The sequence below is a fragment of the Podarcis melisellensis genome, assembly GCF_964234715.1.
Source record: "Podarcis melisellensis genome assembly, chromosome: 5".
Classification (NCBI taxonomy): Eukaryota; Metazoa; Chordata; class Lepidosauria; order Squamata; family Lacertidae; genus Podarcis; species Podarcis melisellensis.
The window spans coordinates 14,342,928-14,360,871 of NC_138537.1; the positions used below are offsets into that span (position 1 = coordinate 14,342,928).

Here is a 17,944-nt window from a genome sequence, read left to right on the forward strand (position 1 = left end):
TTGGACCCATAACCCTGAGATTAAGAGTCTCATGCTGTACCAAGTTGTTCCAGAGCTGCTGCTACCACAAGTAAATGTACAGATGGCAATCAGCTGATCAGCAACCTCCCCCTGCCCAAATCTTTGATCTAAAAACTGGGGGAAGCTTGTTAACAACTTTCCACCTCCAGCATCTGCCAGGAACCCAAAATTGCAAGAGAAGTCAGAATTCCCAGGCCAGCAGATGCTCCTTAAAAAAGAAAGGGGTGACCAAGTATAGATTCAGGAGCAGAGCTTCGATGTCATGACTGGAGATGCAAGTTTATTCAACTTGTCTAATTTATACAGGTTACAGAATTCAGCCTCTTGCGGAAGAATTTTCTAGGGCACAGCTCTGGTCGTAAGTCAATAACCCATACGATGCCTGTGTACTACATTTCTGCAAGAATTCATGTCGGGGGAGGAATTACTCAAAGGCCTCTCTGCTTGCTTCTCAGTGGCAGCATCTCTCCTGCAGCAAATATTTCACTACTAATAGTAAGACATGGCAGCAGAAAGTTGCTCTGTCTTCTCCACTAATCCCCGTATCGAGCTACCAACCATTAAGTCCGCAGAAATAAAGTGTTCCTTGTTGACAGTTTGTGCAGTGGTTCTTACCAACTGACTGAGTGGCACATATAGCGTAAAGCTTTCTGTCAAGACAAAAAAAAAGTGTTCCAGTCGTCCTTCGTAGGTTGCAAGTATTTGGATTACTATTTATTCCTCTGGGTTGCAAGTCATTCCAGAATGTCACAGCCAAATGAATATCTATAGACTTACCTCCAGGCAGTCGTTAAAAAGGAACAGGGTGACCTGCTCCCCTCTGTCACAGAGGTCATCACCAAGCGCAACTGTTTCCAGCCGCTGAATTAGACTTCGGTGAGATGACAAGAGATTGGCCTGTGGGGTATAGGAGAAGCTCATTTAAAAAACAGAACAGAATAGTTCAGGAAGGTGCTTTGTCACCAAGAAATAAAATTAAACAGAGCAGACTTTTAACCTAAAAGACCTGAATAACATTCAAAAACCTGCTGGACAGTAATATTTATGCTATTCTGCAGATTAGATTTCACAGCAGGTAACATTGCGGGTGGCGCTGTGGTCTAAAACAGAGCCTAGGTAGGGCTTGCTGATCAGAAGGTCGGCGGTTTGAATCCCCGTGACGAGGTGAGCTCCAGTTGCTCGGTCCCAATTCCTGCCAACCTAGCAGTTCGAAAGTACCCCAAAAAGTGCAAGTAGATAAATAGGTACCGCTCCAGTGGGAAAGTAAATGGTGTTTCCGTGCGCAGCTCTGGTTTCGCCAGAAGCAGCTTAGTCATGCTGGCCACATGACCCGGAAAAACTGTCTGCAGACAAACATCGGCTCCCTCGGCCAGTAAAGCGAGATGAACACCGCAACCCCAGTCGTTTGCAACTGGACTTAACTGTCAGGGGTCCTTTACCTTTTTTAACATTGCCTTACTGAACCCTTTCAAAAGCTCACATACAGGAGTCCTCTCATTGCCCAACAACAGAATACTTCTCCAGTACATCAGCTTATTGTTACTGTAACCCCACACATTTTTTTCTACAGCATTATTAGGGTCAATAAACGCTTTCAAAAACTCTATCTGGAAATAAAGCTAATGATCAATTTCAAAATTACTCCAGTTCAGCATAAAAAATTAGTCGTTAATGGTACCACATTCCAAAAACATAGAACACACTCCGAACCTATTGGGGTATGTTAGGTTTCACAGTGTTAACTCATTGGGAGATGTGGAAGCCTTGGAAGAAGGAAACAAGAAAGTAAAACAAAATGCATAGGAGATGTACTGAACTCATAATGGAAGGAATCCAGAGTACCCTGATAACCTAACGGGGTTGGGGAGCTCAACAGAATATTGCAAGCAAGAAATCAGTGTTAAAAGTTTGCACTATGAAAACTATAGTTCCGGTACCAATATAAAGCCAGCCTGAAGCAGAATTAACCTCATAGGGTGAAACTTACTCCTAGGGTTCAATAAAGCCTTGCAGTGGTTTTTGATTACATACAGGAATCTGCTGCAAGTTACAAAAACAGGAAAAATATTCTAGCACTCTTGAAGTGGCAGAACCAAAAAGGGTGGAATTTATGGTACAACCAAAATTCTAATTAATTTTCTCTACCCTATTTTAAGAACTTGTCGAGCATATAATCCAGTTCAATTAGGGGTTGGGCAGCTTCATTCTCCCATTCATCTCAATAAAAACCCTGAACATGTAGCAAGTTAAACATACTTTTTCTGAAAAACTGAAGCGGAGAGAGATGAAACAGCACAGGACAGCTGACCTCACAATTGTTGAGAAGCACGTAGAGCATGAAGCAGCTCAGGTTTGCTAGAGAAAAGCTGGACCAATATTTCAAACAGGCACTGGGCCCACAGCAACCCCACTGGCCCGGGAGTGTTACGTGAGAAGACTCTCCAATTAACATTTATTCTTCTCCTCCTTCCCCTACCAAGAGGTCGTATCTGTCTAACAAAAGGACTCCACCCCACACATCAGGCTCAGCTGCACTATTACTTACCGGGCAGCCATCTACTTCATAGACAACATCAAAAATCTGCCTTTGGGCTTCCGTTTTCCTTTTATCTTCATTAATATGCCTGGGGGAAAAAGCAAAAAAAGACTTTTCAGTTGTTAGGGTTTAGGTCCAATACAGACAGGGTATCTGCTTCATGGCATGTGAAGGTCAGATCCACCACTTTAAGTTATTGACATAAGCTTGTGCTCAGCGATTCTTATGGGTGGGGAGTGTGAGTGTGTGCACAATCTCTCTCTCACACACACACACACACCCAAAACATGTGTCTATACACACATCTACAGCTGAACAGCCTCTTCATCTGCAGAACGGCCACTTCGTTAAGTTGGCTACCCAGAAACCAAGACTACCACAGGAGAATTATGCTATATGCATACCAACACCATGCGAAAAATACAAAGCTACACACAAACAGAAACACCACCTTTTATGATAGTTTTTAAATTCTGCCCGCATTAATTTCTTGCACAGACTTGGGAAATGTGAAAAGACTGCGACGAGCAGCCATGTCAGCAGTTGAAGACTAAGGAGAAGTGTTTTCCACTTGAGGAAGGCCCAAAGGGACAGGGGTTCATCGAAACAGATTTGCTGAATTTTCCTCCCTTAAAGCGCTGCAAAGCTACCAGGCAGCTGCTACAGTGCTGACCCTTCACACTGACAGCAGTCATGGGAGTCTCCTGCAGTACAAGTAATTCCTACAGAATTCCTATCATTGTCATTTGAATTTTCACTGGCTTCAGGAGTAAGGCAAAGGATTCACAATATATCCCCATCACCCTAAGGAAAAGTTATTGTAACAAGAAAAAGCACCAATTCCTTTCCACAAAAAGGTTCTGAAAAGCAACAGTTAACTTATCTTTGAAGTAAGACACCTCTCATTACAAAGGTAAAGGTAAAGGACCCCTGACAGTTAAGTCCAGTCGCAGACAACTCTGGGGTTGAGGCGCTCATCTCGCTTTACAGGCCGAGGGAGCCGGCGTTTGTCCGCAGACAGTTTTTCCGGGTCATGTGGCCAGCATGACTAAGCCGCTTCTGGCGCAGCAGAACACCGAAATCAGAGAAGCGTACAGAATTGGCGTTTACCTTCCCGCTGGAGCAGTACCTATTTATCTACTTGCAATTTTTGGCGTGCTTTCGAACTGTTAGGTTGGCAGGAGCTGGGACCGAGCAACAGGAGCTCACCCCGTCATGGGGATTCGAACTGCCGACCTTCCGATCAGCAAGCCCAAGAGGCTCAGTGGTTTAGACCACAGCGCCACCCGTGTCCCTTTCTCATTACAAAACGATGTATCAAATGGATAGCAGTGCCAAAGCAGGGCCTCCCAGTTTTGAGGAGAATTAAACGCTCATAACTTTTTTCTAATGAGTACTATTCAGTGTGTGGCTTTTGAGATGGAACCCACAGTTCAGCTGGGAACCTAGCTACCTCATCACAACAGCAGCATTCCCACGGCTTTCTGTTTTCTCTTTTCTTTTTTGGCAACTGGAAAATACAGGCCGGCAATATACCACAGGATAAACCATACCATTGTTATATATTTCACAGAAACACAGAATAGTAGAATTGGAAGGTCCAACCCCCTGGAATGTAGGAATTTCATTTGCTGATAGCTTCCCATGAGGCATGCCAAACGAATTTACAACAATAAGAGCATAGAACAGTTACATATACAGTGATACCTTGGTTGCTGAGCGTTTCGGAAACCTAACGTTTTGGCATTCAAACACCAAAAACCTGAAGTAAATGCTTCCGTTTTCAAATGTGCCTTAAAAGTTGAACAGCTTCCACTGGGTTTTTTTCAATTTTCTCCGTTGAAATTGCAGGCCACCTCTGCAAGACCCTTTGCGCCTCAGTTTTCGAACGTTTCGGAAGCCGAACAGTCTTCCGGAACAGATTACGTTCGAAAACCAAGGTATCACCTCTTATAAATACAACTATATTTAAAAACTATATATAATGCATGCTGCCTATTGAGCAGACAAGTATGGTAGGTAGGTAGGGAGAGAGATATTTAGAATACTTGTCTGCTCAGTAGGCAATATGCCTTTCTGCCAAGCTAGTCTACCATACTAATATCAGACCCAGAGAGTATCTCCTAGTAACGAGTATCACCACTTACGTCATCACTTCCTTTAGCGACTCAATGGCTCTCTCTAGAGTTGCCTTGTCAGGATTGTCTTCTGCCGTATGTTTCTTAATGTCTACAACAGGGAAGTGCGAAAAGTGCAACTTTTTAAAATCATGCCAAGATAATGTTGACTAAGTTTGAGAATTGGGGGGGGAGAGAGAGAGAGAGAGAGAGAGAGAGAGAGAGAGAGACTGGTTTTCAATCACCTTTTCACCCCATACAGCTGGAAGTTCTTTTCTGTGGTTGCCGAAGCTCTTATTTACAAAACATTGATTTCTCATCGTTACTCACCTAGAAAGACTCTCAAACAGCTGTTCCACACCTATTTCAAGGCCTAATGTAAATTATGCAGGTTAGGCCTGTATGACAGTAGGTGGCAAACGGATTTAAGAACTGCATATGTTTTAGTGACATAGATAACCTACAGAGTGTTTTGGGGGGATGGGAATTGTCAGTCACTGCCCAATTGCATTCCATTATTCCTCTTAATTGAAAGCATGTTTAAAGATCTCTGTAGTGTTAGAGCCTTAAACAAATCGATTGGGAAGTTTAAAACACAATAATGCTTAAGTATCCACCATCCCTAGAACAGCTCTGTCATGTACATTTGCAGAAAAGGGCATGGAGTCAGTTGAAGCCCATTTCAGTTACAGAGCATTCAGCTCTCCCAATTCGAAGCAACTAAAATAAGGCATCAGCTCACTTGCTCTACAAAAACAAGCGATGCAAAACCAGCTCTCACTTACCATTTAGAAGAAGGGCAACACTAGGCAGCCTCTGAACAGGTCGGATGAGGAGTTCTGCCAAACTCTGTCGACCACACTCTGGTTTAGCTTGATTTATCTATTGAGAGCAAAGTACAGACTCAATCCTTGCCATTGCTAAGTGTGAAATTCTTATTTTCTTTGCATGAGGGGTCGATGCCTGCTGTCTTTAAAGATGTAGTAGTGCAACTATTCCTCAGTAAGCCTGCACCAGACTCAGAGGTTTGTAACAACTACCACCCAGTCACAAACATCCCCTTTCTAAGGAAGGTGTAGTGGCCAGAAGCTCTTGGACAAAATGCATTATCTGCAGAGGTTTTCAGCCTTTTTGAGTCCACGGCTCCCCTGACCAACTACGTTCTTTCTGCAGCTCCCCTGTGGAAAAATGCTCCGAGTCTCAAAAGCCCAGCTATGTCACCCCTTGCCTGCAGAGCCAGCAGCCCCTCACCCCTTGTTGAACAGCTTCCCTTGCGGACCATTCCTTCAGTCCTCTCTTAATTCCTTGGGAGTCCTCCAAGCAGCCACCATCGCCATCCCTGGTCTCTGAGCTGCCCCACCCCAAAGAGAGGTGCCTCCTCACGCTGCCCCACAGGGGCCTGGGAAGAGGATGCCCCTACTGCATTATCTGGATCCATTCCCAACAAAGATTCAGGCCTAGCTTCATAAATGAGTCAGCCTTGGTTACACTGACCAATGACCTTTATCAGGACAGGAATAGAGGGAATGTGATCCTGTTGCTTCTCTTTGATCTCTCAGCAGCACTCAGTACCATTGACCATATTGGCTGGATCGACTAAATGGGTTGGCAGTAGGAAACACGGCGATTCTACAGGGGTGTTTTCAGAAAATGACACTAAGAAACTCAGCCTTATAGCAATTATTCTGTGGTGGTCTGCAGGCTTCCATCTTGCTCCCAAGACTACTGAATATCTCTATGAATCCAAGTTGAAGCTCCATCTTAACAATATGGAGGTCCTGTGGATAGTCAGGCCAAAAAATTGGGCAGGTTTTCTACTCTGGATGGATACCCTCCCTCCAAAACAAACAGATGTGCAATCTGGTGGTGCTCTTAGATCTATCATTGGCTGGAGGCACCAGTCAGATGGGCGGGGTACAAATCATAAATAAATAAGGGGAGGCACTGCTCACTGTGATGCATTTGGACCAAGCTTATTATGTGGCAGTGCCAAGGAGGGATCTCAATATGGAATTCTCTGACTCCCTGCCCAGGCCAGGATACAGCTGGTGCCAACTCTGACTTCATTCATCTAATAGGAAACTTGAATCTGTTTGATTACTATCTTGTGGACTGTTTGTTAGTGCTACTATTGCTCGCTTACTTTGTCTTATAAAATGTAGTAGCACATGTGACTTTTTAGGCAACCTGCTCTGGGTTTACCATGGCAATGAAGAGCAGGAAAGCAATATTTTAAATGCTTCAGCAAGTAGGAGTGAAAAACCTCTGCCAATCTACTGGTAAGAGCCTAATCCACCTTCAGTCCACACCTGTTCTAAGGGCATTGAAGTCAGACACTGCTAACTTATTACACAGAAGTCAAAAACATACTCCAAGTCAATACACAGATGAAATCCCTTCCATATATATATATATATATATATATATATATATATATATATATATGCAGGTTTTGGTGTCCTCGGGTGTCTTCCCGTGTAAAAGTTGGGGTGTCTAGGCGACGTTTCGACGAGGTCTCACTCATCATCTTCAGGCTGGTGCTTTCGGCTTCTTGTTACTGGAACAGAGCAGGATCTCAGTGTTTGAGTTCCTATAAATACTGTTGAGGGGGTGTGGTGTATAGCCTCCAATGTTCTGGGCAGAGAGGAACTTCCTCTCTGCCCAGAACATTGGAGGCTATACACCACACCCCCTCAACAGTATTTATAGGAACTCAAACACTGAGATCCTGCTCTGTTCCAGTAACAAGAAGCCGAAAGCACCAGCCTGAAGATGACGAGTGAGACCTCGTCGAAACGTCGCCTAGACACCCCAACTTTTACACGGGAAGACACCCGAGGACACCAAAACCTGCATTCCTGTACCCGTGAAAATCTACGAAAGCATATATATATATATATATACACACACACACACACACACACACACACACACACACATATACACACAGGGGGAGCAAGGAAAGGGGAGGAGGTAATTACCTTCAGGAAAGCGTGAAACCTTGGCTTCTGTTTTTCGCACTTAGTAATCATTTCCTTGCTCATTTCAAAGAAGTTCACAAAAGGAGGGTATGTTTTCAGTAAGTCTTTTGACTGAAAGAATGCAGAACTTTCATTTACAACAAGCATAAAGCTGAAGTGGAAAAAGGTAATTTTAAAAATTGGTCCTTTACAGTAACCAGCTTCAATATACCATCAGGCCCTAAAGTATTTTCAGTCGCCACTAAGCCAGCTAAGAGGCACTCCACAGCAGCCTCCCCCAACATCTCTGAGATCTACAGGTGTAGGGCAGTATACAAATGCAACAGCACAAGTGTGCAATGCAAAACTTTGCTCGGTGTTACTAAAACAAGCCGTGTGTTTTAGCATTGCTTGAGGCTTCCCCCAATTCCAAGGGGTTCCTCCCCATGTGCTATGTGAGCACTCATGGTATTGCAGCTAGTGTTGAAGACTTACATATTTGAGTATGACATCACCAATGCTTTCGCTTTCAGTCCAGTTTATCATAAGGTCTTCAAGGTCCTCCTAGAACATAAATGACATATTGCCTATTAATTTTTTTTTACAATTTGTAAGATGGAAAGTTATATTAGCATCCTGAACTTGTGCATTTTTTCTGCTCCCAAATAGCCTTTAATTTAAAGATACATAATGAAGTCGCTTATATACACTGAGTGTAGACAAGCGACTTCATTACATATATTTAGGCACCAGGCATAAACATTTCTCTTCAAGCAGGCATTCAGCAGATTAACATTCTATGGCTTTTTAAATGTGGGGGTGTGTGCTATTGGTTTGTTTTTCTTATGTATTTTTAATTCTCATTTTGTTTCTTTCTGTTGTGAAGGGTACTATACAAATATAATTAATGATAACAATAACAATTTGATACCACATTTGGAAGCAAGGGAAAATAGAAGCACCCTTATTTTTGGTATTATGCCTGATGTGAGCCAGTTTCAGGGAATCTATTCATGAACTATTGAGCTGGAGAGTGTAAAACAAATGCTAAACTTGCAACTTCAAATTCCATTTTCTATCTTTAGTTGTTCCAAACATTAATGTCTTTCCAGGGCAGCATAAGCAAGTTAAAACTCAGGAGTAAAGCAACACAGATGAAAGATCTGCATTGTACAAGTCTTGAAGACAACCTTTATTTTGGTGTGTACATCAAGGATGTCAGGGATACTGCCAAATATGGTTTTAATTTCCTCTGGTGCAAGGATGGGGCCTCCAAGTTGTCCTTCCTTTTCCAAGGGGACTTGAAAGACCTGGAAAAAATGAAAACAGCAAATACATTTAATACCACAGAGTCATCGTAATTGGAAGGCTGCACTCAAGGCAGATTCATGCTCTTTGCAGTAGATAACAATTTCCCTAAAGCCACTTATTGGTAATTATGGGCTGGGCCAGGTTTACCGTGCCAAGATGCTACAGCCTAGTCGTCACTCCCCTTACCCCCCCCCCTGCACTAAACAATAAAAATGAAGGCTTTCCTAGTACCCATATAATTTGATGTTGATTCAGCTCTGTCTGCATTACCAACCCCCAAGTGACACAGAGGAGTTCTCAAAGGATGTGGCGCACCACAGAGGTGTGACAAGAGAGGATGGCAAGGGTGGGAGTAAGATTCAAGGACAATCAAAGAAACATTTAAACATTTCAGTATAGTATAGTATCATATTTTTAAAACATTCTTATTTGCAAAATACGGATCATTATCTTTTCCTAAATGAAAGGAAGAGCATCGGTGATACCGAGGACAACCTAGTTGCGATCCAGAAATGCTGTTCGAACCGAGTGTTGGAGAAGACGCATTTATAATTATATTTTGGAAATGATTCGTGTTCTAATGCAGCTGCATTGTTTCAGACTTTGTGCATTTCCAGTAACTGCATCAGCGCTAACATAACTTCTTGGCAGGCCATGTTCAGGCACAGACCTGTCACTCTTCGGGCCCTTCTCACAATGGCGCTCCAATAAAAACAGCTGCTGACTAGGCATGGTTGTCAGGTTAGTCTTTAACATACTGCAGATGAGTGGGCCCAGTAAGCAGCATAGGAGCACCTGCTGCTAAAGCATTGGTGAAGATGAGCAAGCATGAAGCCAATCAGTCATCTGGGTGGGAGAACTGAAGTCATGTGTGCATGGTAGACAAGTGCCAGGAAGCACAGGCAAGCCATAACTTCCTGGCGCATGACTGCCTCCACATCACATCCTTTGCAGACACACCTCTCCTTATCTGACATGAGACACGCACAGCATACACACAACGTGGCTGCCGTGTAAGGTGCCCGTCAACCCTCAGAGGGCAGTTACTGCAATACTAGTTGTAACAGAGGCCCCTTATAATGGATCTTTTTGGAAAGTGAGGTGCTACTGATTTGTAGCACGTTTTCATCAGGTATAGGGGGGACCTATCGACTTGCCTGGATTATGGTTGTCAGGATATCAACATAGTTGCTCTCTGTCTGATACAGCTCCTTCGCAACCTGCCATCTCGCAGACTGCTTTGGCAGAAAAGGAGTCGAGTTTTTGGACGGCTTTGCACATGATTTTGGAGTTTCTGTAAAGGATGGAGACACAAGACGTAAAAATTATTTATTTGGGTGTTTATTTGTGTGGGTTTTTTGTTTTTTTACAAGCAGGGAAACTACCATGGATTCTTAACAGGTGATCTATTTAAGACAACTGTTTCCATCAGATGTGTTAATCCATTTAAAATATGAAGATTTGAGTGCTCTTCCAACTTCTTAAACTCACACAAAATAAAAACTTGCTTGAACAGGAAAAGCCCTTACTTTCTGTGCCACCATGCAAGGTGAAGTTCTATCTACCACTTTCTCTCTGCGCTATTATTATAAAATAGCCAATGCCCATTATTTTAGCAATATTAGGGAATATACCCAGAATATTTTGATACCAGAAGTAATTTTTTTTCTATTGTAGAGAATTGCCAAGGATCTCAGGTGCAGAATTTATCAGGAATCTGAACAGCACCTAGTTTACCTTATTTACATCAGTAAGATGTCTCCACCTCTACTCTTGCTGGGGCAAACTTGGTTCACCTTGGAAGTCAGGTGCCACAAACGGATCCAATCCGTATTTTGAAATCACCTTTAGTACACGACTCATGCCCCAAATTAAGTTCTGCATTACCTAAATGGTCACTGCAATCTAAAAAAATTAAGGAAATTTGCTCATCATCACCTTGCGATGTTCTCGGTACATCTCTAACTGGATGATGTTCGCATAAGACAACATCTTTCAAAATTGGAATGGAACGGAGGCTTACAGAAGTTTCCTTGCTTTCGACTGGGAAAATAATGAATTTCTGAAGATTCATTTGAGGTGCTTCATTAACTAGGCTTTCAGGTGGCTTACTGCTAGCTGCCTTGATGGTTTGTTGCAGATTTTCTAAGGAGTTTATGCAACATTTACGAGCAACGTTATCCAGAGGAATACATCTGGAAAGCCTGCATGATTTCCTCCTCATCCGACTAAGTCTATAGAAATGAGAGTTGCCCTTCTGTCTACCAATATCCACGTTCCTCAATTCTATCCTGCTCCCTGTATAGTATTGAGAAGGGAAAAATCAGTTACTCGTGTCAGTATTCAGAAGTGTTTTATTTTTGCCACAACTATTAAGGGACACGGAGCTGGTTTTGCTTTACCTCCATTAGTTATGCCCGATTCAGGAGTATTGGAAATATCAAGTAAGGATCCCATCGAAAGGGAATGCTCAGCTGATGGCCGCTTCCGGGGTGGGAAGGGAGACATGTCTGTCTCTCTGGTCAGCTGAGCAAGGGTCTCTCTTAAGCGACGTTTCTTCCGGTTGGTATTTGGAGTATTCAGTGAAAGTTGTGAGACAGACGTTTTCAGTTCAGGACTGTCTAACTGCAATGAAATATAAACATTCAGATAGGTAACTGTACTCCTTCTCTACAGCTTAGATCCACAGGAAGCTGTAAAATCCTGCTACTGAAATGAATTATTGGTTTCGCTGTAAAGCTTACTATAGCCCTTCAGGAAGGGCCTGAAAACCCAATTATTTTCACTGACTGATTCTTTAGTAATTATCTTCTGCTATTATTGAGTTCCTTTGAGATGATGGTTTTTCTTGTGGGGGGAAAAGTGTTTTATTTTTGGGCTGGATGCGCATTTATTACTACTCAAATTTTCATAGGAGGCTTTGTATTCTATTCTATTTTGTTGTTAGAAATTGCACTTCAGTCTCTTATTGGTCTAGATCACATGACAGATTAAACCATGGTTTAATATGCACTATGGTTTAATGGAAACAAATAGCATGGTGGTGCACACTGCTCAAATGTTCCTGCACTGCTGCTCCCACAAACTAAACAACCCAGAATCTGTCTCGTTACGGTATCAAAACCTGCGCTTATGGTTTGTTTCTCTCCCAACAAACCATGAGTAGTAGCTAAGCTTTGTTCTTGGTTTATCTCTCATGGTTTGTTTAGGGGAAGGAAGCCACAAGCTCCGCTTCAGATGACATGACAAGCAGAACTCTGCCTTGTTTCGTCTCTGGCACAGCACCAGGGGAGGAGGAGTGCCACAAGAGCTTCTGAGCTGTGACCTGCTGCTGCTTCACATTGTTTGTATTAAACTATGGTTTGAGGCAGCTAGTGAGCTGGGCCACTGTATAAGCTGCCCTAATTGAGTTTTACTCATAAAAGTGGCCATAAGTGTTTTACATAAATACAGAAACAAAAAAAGCTTTGACACGGTTAATGAACTGAAGTGTTTAAAAATCATCCCAAAATTCCATCTTATATTTCATTAATAAGCTAATACCAAGAATTGCCCAGTTTAAAGATCCCATTCTGGTTCTATAAATTGCTTTCAATATTCTAGATTTCCTTCTGTAGCAGCTCACCTTTTCAAAAAGGTACATGGATTCTCCAGCTTTGGCATCCATCTGAATGCTTCCCCAAAACCACTAGAGGGAGAAAAAACATTTTCTGTGATTTGCTCAAGCATATACAACAATCCATCACTGCCAACGTTAAAAATAGCTACTGAAAAGCAAAAGCCAAGGGGTTTAGGCTTAGGATGCATTTTAAGAATCCAGGATTTTCTATTAAAACTGACCTCCTGCTTTACAACGTAGAGGTTCTGTGATGGCTCAAATGGAAGGTCTTTTACAGTATTTTCTTCAACTACGAGATGAGTACACCTTTCATCACCAACAGGCAGGTGTTGTCCACCTGAAGACAAAAGAGGGTTGACAAGATTAATCTGTTCCTTCCTAAATTCTACACTTAATTTTCATTCCAACACACTACAGTAACACCAAGGGAGGCGGGAATCTTATTTCCCAGTGAAAAATGTGCAAAGTTATTTTCAAAGTATTAGGTAAGGCGGGGGAGAGGAGACTTTCCTCTGTCCCTCACATGTAATCTGTCAGGGGACAGAGCCAAACCTAGCTGGGGCACATCTCTTTTTGCCACTCGTCTTCAACATTTCCCCCTCCTTGCCAAACACAAGCAGATGCAGATTTTAGAGAACGGGGGAATGAGAAAGAGCATCTCTAGTTGGTGCTACATACTGGCTAAGAGGATAAACCTAAATGTCCCTACTTGAAATCTCACAACTATGAACTCACTACATGGAACTTGCTTATTTCTTCTGTCTGTACTTTGAGAATAATACTGGCCTTTTTGAATGTTAGCATAAGGGATATGAAGATATGGAGAGCTCCAAGAACTGTAGAGCACCTACAAACAATGCTAACCATACTTAGAATAACATATTTAAAGGAGAGAGCACTGATTTCTTTCACACGGCTTCAGATTTTCATTATTATGCATGATGCAACGCTGGCTCTCCACATTTTTACATTCAGGAAGCTGTACATGAATTAAAGAAAAGGCACAAAGGTGCACAAATGCAATTTGAGATACAGCTTAAGCATTTGACATCTCTTCTGTAATGAATTCTCGGCATTTAGACTTGCTTTAGATGGCGACGTCAACCTCTTTTAAGTGCAAATCAGTAGAAAAGCATGATTCCATAGATAGGTATAATAGAGGGGTATGCAGTTCATTGGGACGCGGGTGGCGCTGTGGGTAAAACCTCAGTGCCTAGGGCTTGCCGATCGTATGGCCGGCGGTTCGAATCCCCGCGGTGGGATGAGCTCCCGTCTTTCGGTCCCAGCTCCTGCCCACCTAGCAGTTCCAAAGCACCCCTAAGTGCAAGTAGATAAATAGGGACTGCTTTATAGCGGGAAGGTAAACGGCGTTTCCGTGTGCTGTGCTGGTGCTGGCTCGCCAGAGCAGCTTCGTCACGCTGGCCACGTGACCCGGAAGTGTCTTCGGACAGCGCTGGCTCCCGGCCTCTTAAGTGAGATGAGCACACAACCCTAGAGTCGGACACAACTGGCCCGTACGGGCAGGGGTACCTTTACCTTACCTTTATACAGTTGATTAAACAAGTCATCAACTACTATAATACATTTACAAATATGAACACTAACACATTCTCAGTAAAACAGAGCATCAAAATCTGTAGTATCAGCAATATAATAATATGCTGACTATTTATTATGCATGCCGCCCCAAAAAAGTATCTTTTTACAGTGATAGTAGTGTTTTTGTCCGGGGCACAAGGAGGTTTAAAGCATTTTATGTACGTAAGACTCTTAGTGCAATAGTTTTTTCACATTTACCTTGCATTTCTGTCATTTCTTCCATGCTCTTCTTTTCTTCGTCAGAGAATCCAAGAAAACTCAACATGCAGTCCTGAAATGGGGGAACTTTAAATTCTTTCCTGAATTCCTCAGCAGCAGCACAGAAGTCACTAAGGAGTGGAGGGAGGGGGGAAATGGGATGAGGGATTTAAACCTTGTTGCACCATGTTTTCCTATGCAGAAAATGATTTCTGCTCACTGTCCTGCACGCAAGTGCAAATACCAATGCTACTTTGGAGAATGTATACATACATGTCGTTCCTTTTCTCCCAGGCCTTATAAATCCACTCTGCTTTCATGATGGGTGTGCCTAGACTCACAGCTGCCTGCAAATCAGCAGAGAAAGAGGTAAAAGGTAGACTGAAAAAGAGAATGCCCTTGCAAAGGCTTACTTAGTAAAGATCATAGGATTTCACAAAAGACAAAAATCTATGCTTGATAAACAGAATTAACATTTGTGGGCTTTTTTAATTTTAAAAAAAGATCTGTACTTTAACCCTGGATGTTAGTGGAAGTGTGGCAAGATCACAAAATAGAATCCATGGGCCCCTATTGAAACACAAAGTTCAAAGAACAAAGCAGGTGAAATCTGGCCTTTGGAGTCAAACATAATAGTGAAACATGCACCCACATATTCAAAATCCAACACCAAAACATGGTTTGGCAATATTTAGGCTTGCATATTCCTTCCCCCCACCTTTCATTTGCATGAAGGCATTAGAAATTCCTGACTACACACAGACTTCATGACCAGAGGGGATCAGATTCTGCTCCCATGTAATATGAAAGCTTTATTTAATGGCAAGCTTTAATTATGCAAGTTGATTAGTATACATGCTCCTTCAGTAAATATTAAAACAATTGAATTGCTTCCTTGAGTCAAATAACAGGGGGAATGGAGCCAGATCATTGGTTCATCTATCTCAGTATTGTCTACACTGATTGGCATAGTCTCCCCAGAATTCTAGACTGGGTACATTCTAGACTGGGTACATACAGTCCCACCTGGAGATGCCAGGGACTGAACCTGGGACATTCTTCATGCAAAGCAGATACTCTAGCACTGAGCTACAGTCCTTCTGCAGGAGGGAGAAGCCAATGTAAATCAGATTTTCAATCAATGATTTATGTCTATCCACCCCAACATTTTGGAAGGGAGCCATATTATCCAGCCCTCAATAAATCCATCATATATATGAATATGGACAATTCATTACTTTACTAAGCCATAAACGGAGGGTCAACTGTATTTAAAATGATTTAGATAAAATAGATGTTTGCTCATGGAAGACAGCTATGGTATACTTCGCTGCATTCCTGTGAGAAATGTAGACACAAGTGAGATTTCGTTTTAATATGGCCGGATACAACAAAACCAGAACAAAACTGCTGTCCAGTTACGGTATTAAACCTCTCCTGCCACTGGGTCGTAAGGTAGCTCCATAAGAACTACTGTACTGCATTCTTAGACCTCCAGCTGACAGCACCAGGCTGCAAGTATAGGCTTTGCTACAGAATACTTATCTACATGAATTGTATCTTCTTCAACTGCTTTGGAGTTGACATTTAAATGAAAAGTTATGCAACTTCAAAATGCCACTCTATTACACCTCCAATACATCCTTCAAAATATTGAAATGCCTCTTAAAATAAAGACACACAATCAAAACCTTTAAATGCAAAATCCATTTGCACAGCTTAATGTGTACACAGCCCACAGCTTAATGTACATACAATACTTATCATCCCTTTGCATCATATGCCTGGTATATGCAAAAAAAAATATTCTGCACCCAAACTCTGAACTAGAAAGGGAAATGAACATACTCTGAATTTGCCTCCTTGCGTAGAATTAGCCACCAAATGTGTAACTTTTGAATTGAAATCCCGTCGAATAATCCCTCCCATATGATGAGCCAAAGTCACCAGCTTCACCTATAAACAAAATTGGGCTCCAGTTAGTTTTCTATTTATTTTTTAAACAACATTGCTATTAGACCAAGGTAATATGCCATCTGCAATTCAATGTACAAAGCAACAGTACTTCCAGCCATTCTCCTTTCGGTTTACGTTGCAACATTTGGGTTGTAAAATGGTTACTTCTCTCTTTAAAGGCATTCCTGCACAGGAGGGTCAAGAGTTCGGAGCAAGGTTTGCTTAGGGGTGCTTTGCACAGGAGAGTCAAAAATTCATCCTATGAACCTGGCAATTAAGGGGAAGAAGAAGCAGGTGTCTACTCTACTTCCAATTGGCTACAGTGTTGTGAGGGTAACTAAAAAAAAGTCTATGAGTTGGAACTGTCCGAAGCCTAGTTACTCACCCCATAAATGCCATACTACTCTACCACATGGAAGGAATAGGTTAAAATCCAAAACTTTAAAGGAATGTTTAGTGAAGACACCCAGAGGCAGAAAGAGAAGATAAATACTTGCTGACTGCAGTGAGTTAACTCCACTTATCAGCACTCACAGTATTACCCCACAAACATTTGGTACTTTTAACCAACTTGTGTCTCATAATTGTATTCCTGTCTTCCATAGGAGGACCCCATGTGATGGTGTATATGGCATTATGCCCATTCTGTTTATTTCAACTATTTATATACAAAAATTTCCAAGCAGTGTGCATACAAATCACCGAAAGCACATAACAAATAAAAATCAGCAGATAAAATCAGAAAATGCCCTTAAAATGCCTGCAGGAATAGATACACATCATGTCTTCAAGTTGGACCAGTCCCCATCCCACAGCTGAATGTCACTCAGTGCTGAGTGGAAGCTTGAATCCAGATGTCCCCATTTCACACTATTCCCTTTGTGACTTAAAAAACACTTCTTTGCACATTCCTCAAGTGGTGCTGCTATAGCAATCAGTACCAAGCTCCGTGAGGATCTCCACTCAATATTGCAACCTCTTCAACTATTATTCAGTGTAGGTGAACTATTCTAAGGGGCATGGAAAAAAATACAATCTTACCAATTCTTCTTTCTTTCTGAATCCTGTGAAGCATAACACAAGATTCAACATACTGGCACAGTACAACGGGCGGCATGAGAAAGGCAGAGGCTGAAATAAAAGTAAACTGGTTAGTTGTCACAGAAGACGCCCCAAGACAATTAAGTAAGCTTGTGTGAAAATCATGCACTTAAAGGATAAACCACCACCCATTCAGGGAACTAGGGGCCTGGTTTAATCAAACCTACAGCTCTATAGAAGTCACTTCCTGGTTGTTTCTTCCTATACTGTTCTTGTTAACATCTAAATGAAGAAGTCACATTTACAAGACAAAGGACGGTAAAGCTAAAGATTCCCTAGGGAGGAGGAGAGATTTGTGTGGGAAGAAGAAAACACAGTTACAGCAAAGTAAGAAAAGGACCACAGACCTGATAAGAACCTCCTGTATTAACATGTTTTGTTTAGTGTACATTTTCATTATGGATGTATTTTTTATTATGCCCTAATAAACCTGTTAGCCTTTAAGGTACCACAAGACTCTATTTTTTTCAAGTATTAGATGCACAATAGAAGTGTGCTTCATTCAAATGTTGCACGACAGATATCA

General features: G+C 42.0%; 1 protein-coding gene across 11 annotated transcripts in view; it reads right to left on the bottom strand.

The window, feature by feature from the left end:
- ECT2 (epithelial cell transforming 2) overlaps nucleotides 1-17,944 on the bottom strand; it is a 42,976-nt gene that overhangs the window by 15,993 nt on the left and 9,039 nt on the right. For 7 of the 11 annotated variants that reach the window (XM_081910837.1, XM_081910835.1, XM_081910836.1 and 4 more), the window contains 16 exons: nucleotides 17,359-17,448; nucleotides 16,210-16,317; nucleotides 14,635-14,708; nucleotides 14,362-14,492; nucleotides 12,786-12,901; nucleotides 12,571-12,633; nucleotides 11,348-11,570; nucleotides 10,884-11,243; nucleotides 10,103-10,239; nucleotides 8,825-8,944; nucleotides 8,130-8,198; nucleotides 7,656-7,766; nucleotides 5,460-5,556; nucleotides 4,705-4,786; nucleotides 2,567-2,645; nucleotides 799-918 (listed from right to left, as the gene is read on the bottom strand). In XM_081910837.1, the coding sequence (XP_081766963.1) occupies nucleotides 799-918; nucleotides 2,567-2,645; nucleotides 4,705-4,786; nucleotides 5,460-5,556; nucleotides 7,656-7,766; nucleotides 8,130-8,198; nucleotides 8,825-8,944; nucleotides 10,103-10,239; nucleotides 10,884-11,243; nucleotides 11,348-11,570; nucleotides 12,571-12,633; nucleotides 12,786-12,901; nucleotides 14,362-14,492; nucleotides 14,635-14,708; nucleotides 16,210-16,317; nucleotides 17,359-17,448 (1,980 nt within the window). The remainder of the gene's footprint in view (nucleotides 1-798; nucleotides 919-2,566; nucleotides 2,646-4,704; nucleotides 4,787-5,459; nucleotides 5,557-7,655; nucleotides 7,767-8,129; nucleotides 8,199-8,824; nucleotides 8,945-10,102; nucleotides 10,240-10,883; nucleotides 11,244-11,347; nucleotides 11,571-12,570; nucleotides 12,634-12,785; nucleotides 12,902-14,361; nucleotides 14,493-14,634; nucleotides 14,709-16,209; nucleotides 16,318-17,358; nucleotides 17,449-17,944) is intronic. The other 4 variants (XM_081910833.1, XM_081910841.1, XM_081910832.1 and 1 more) reach the window with 1 other exon arrangement.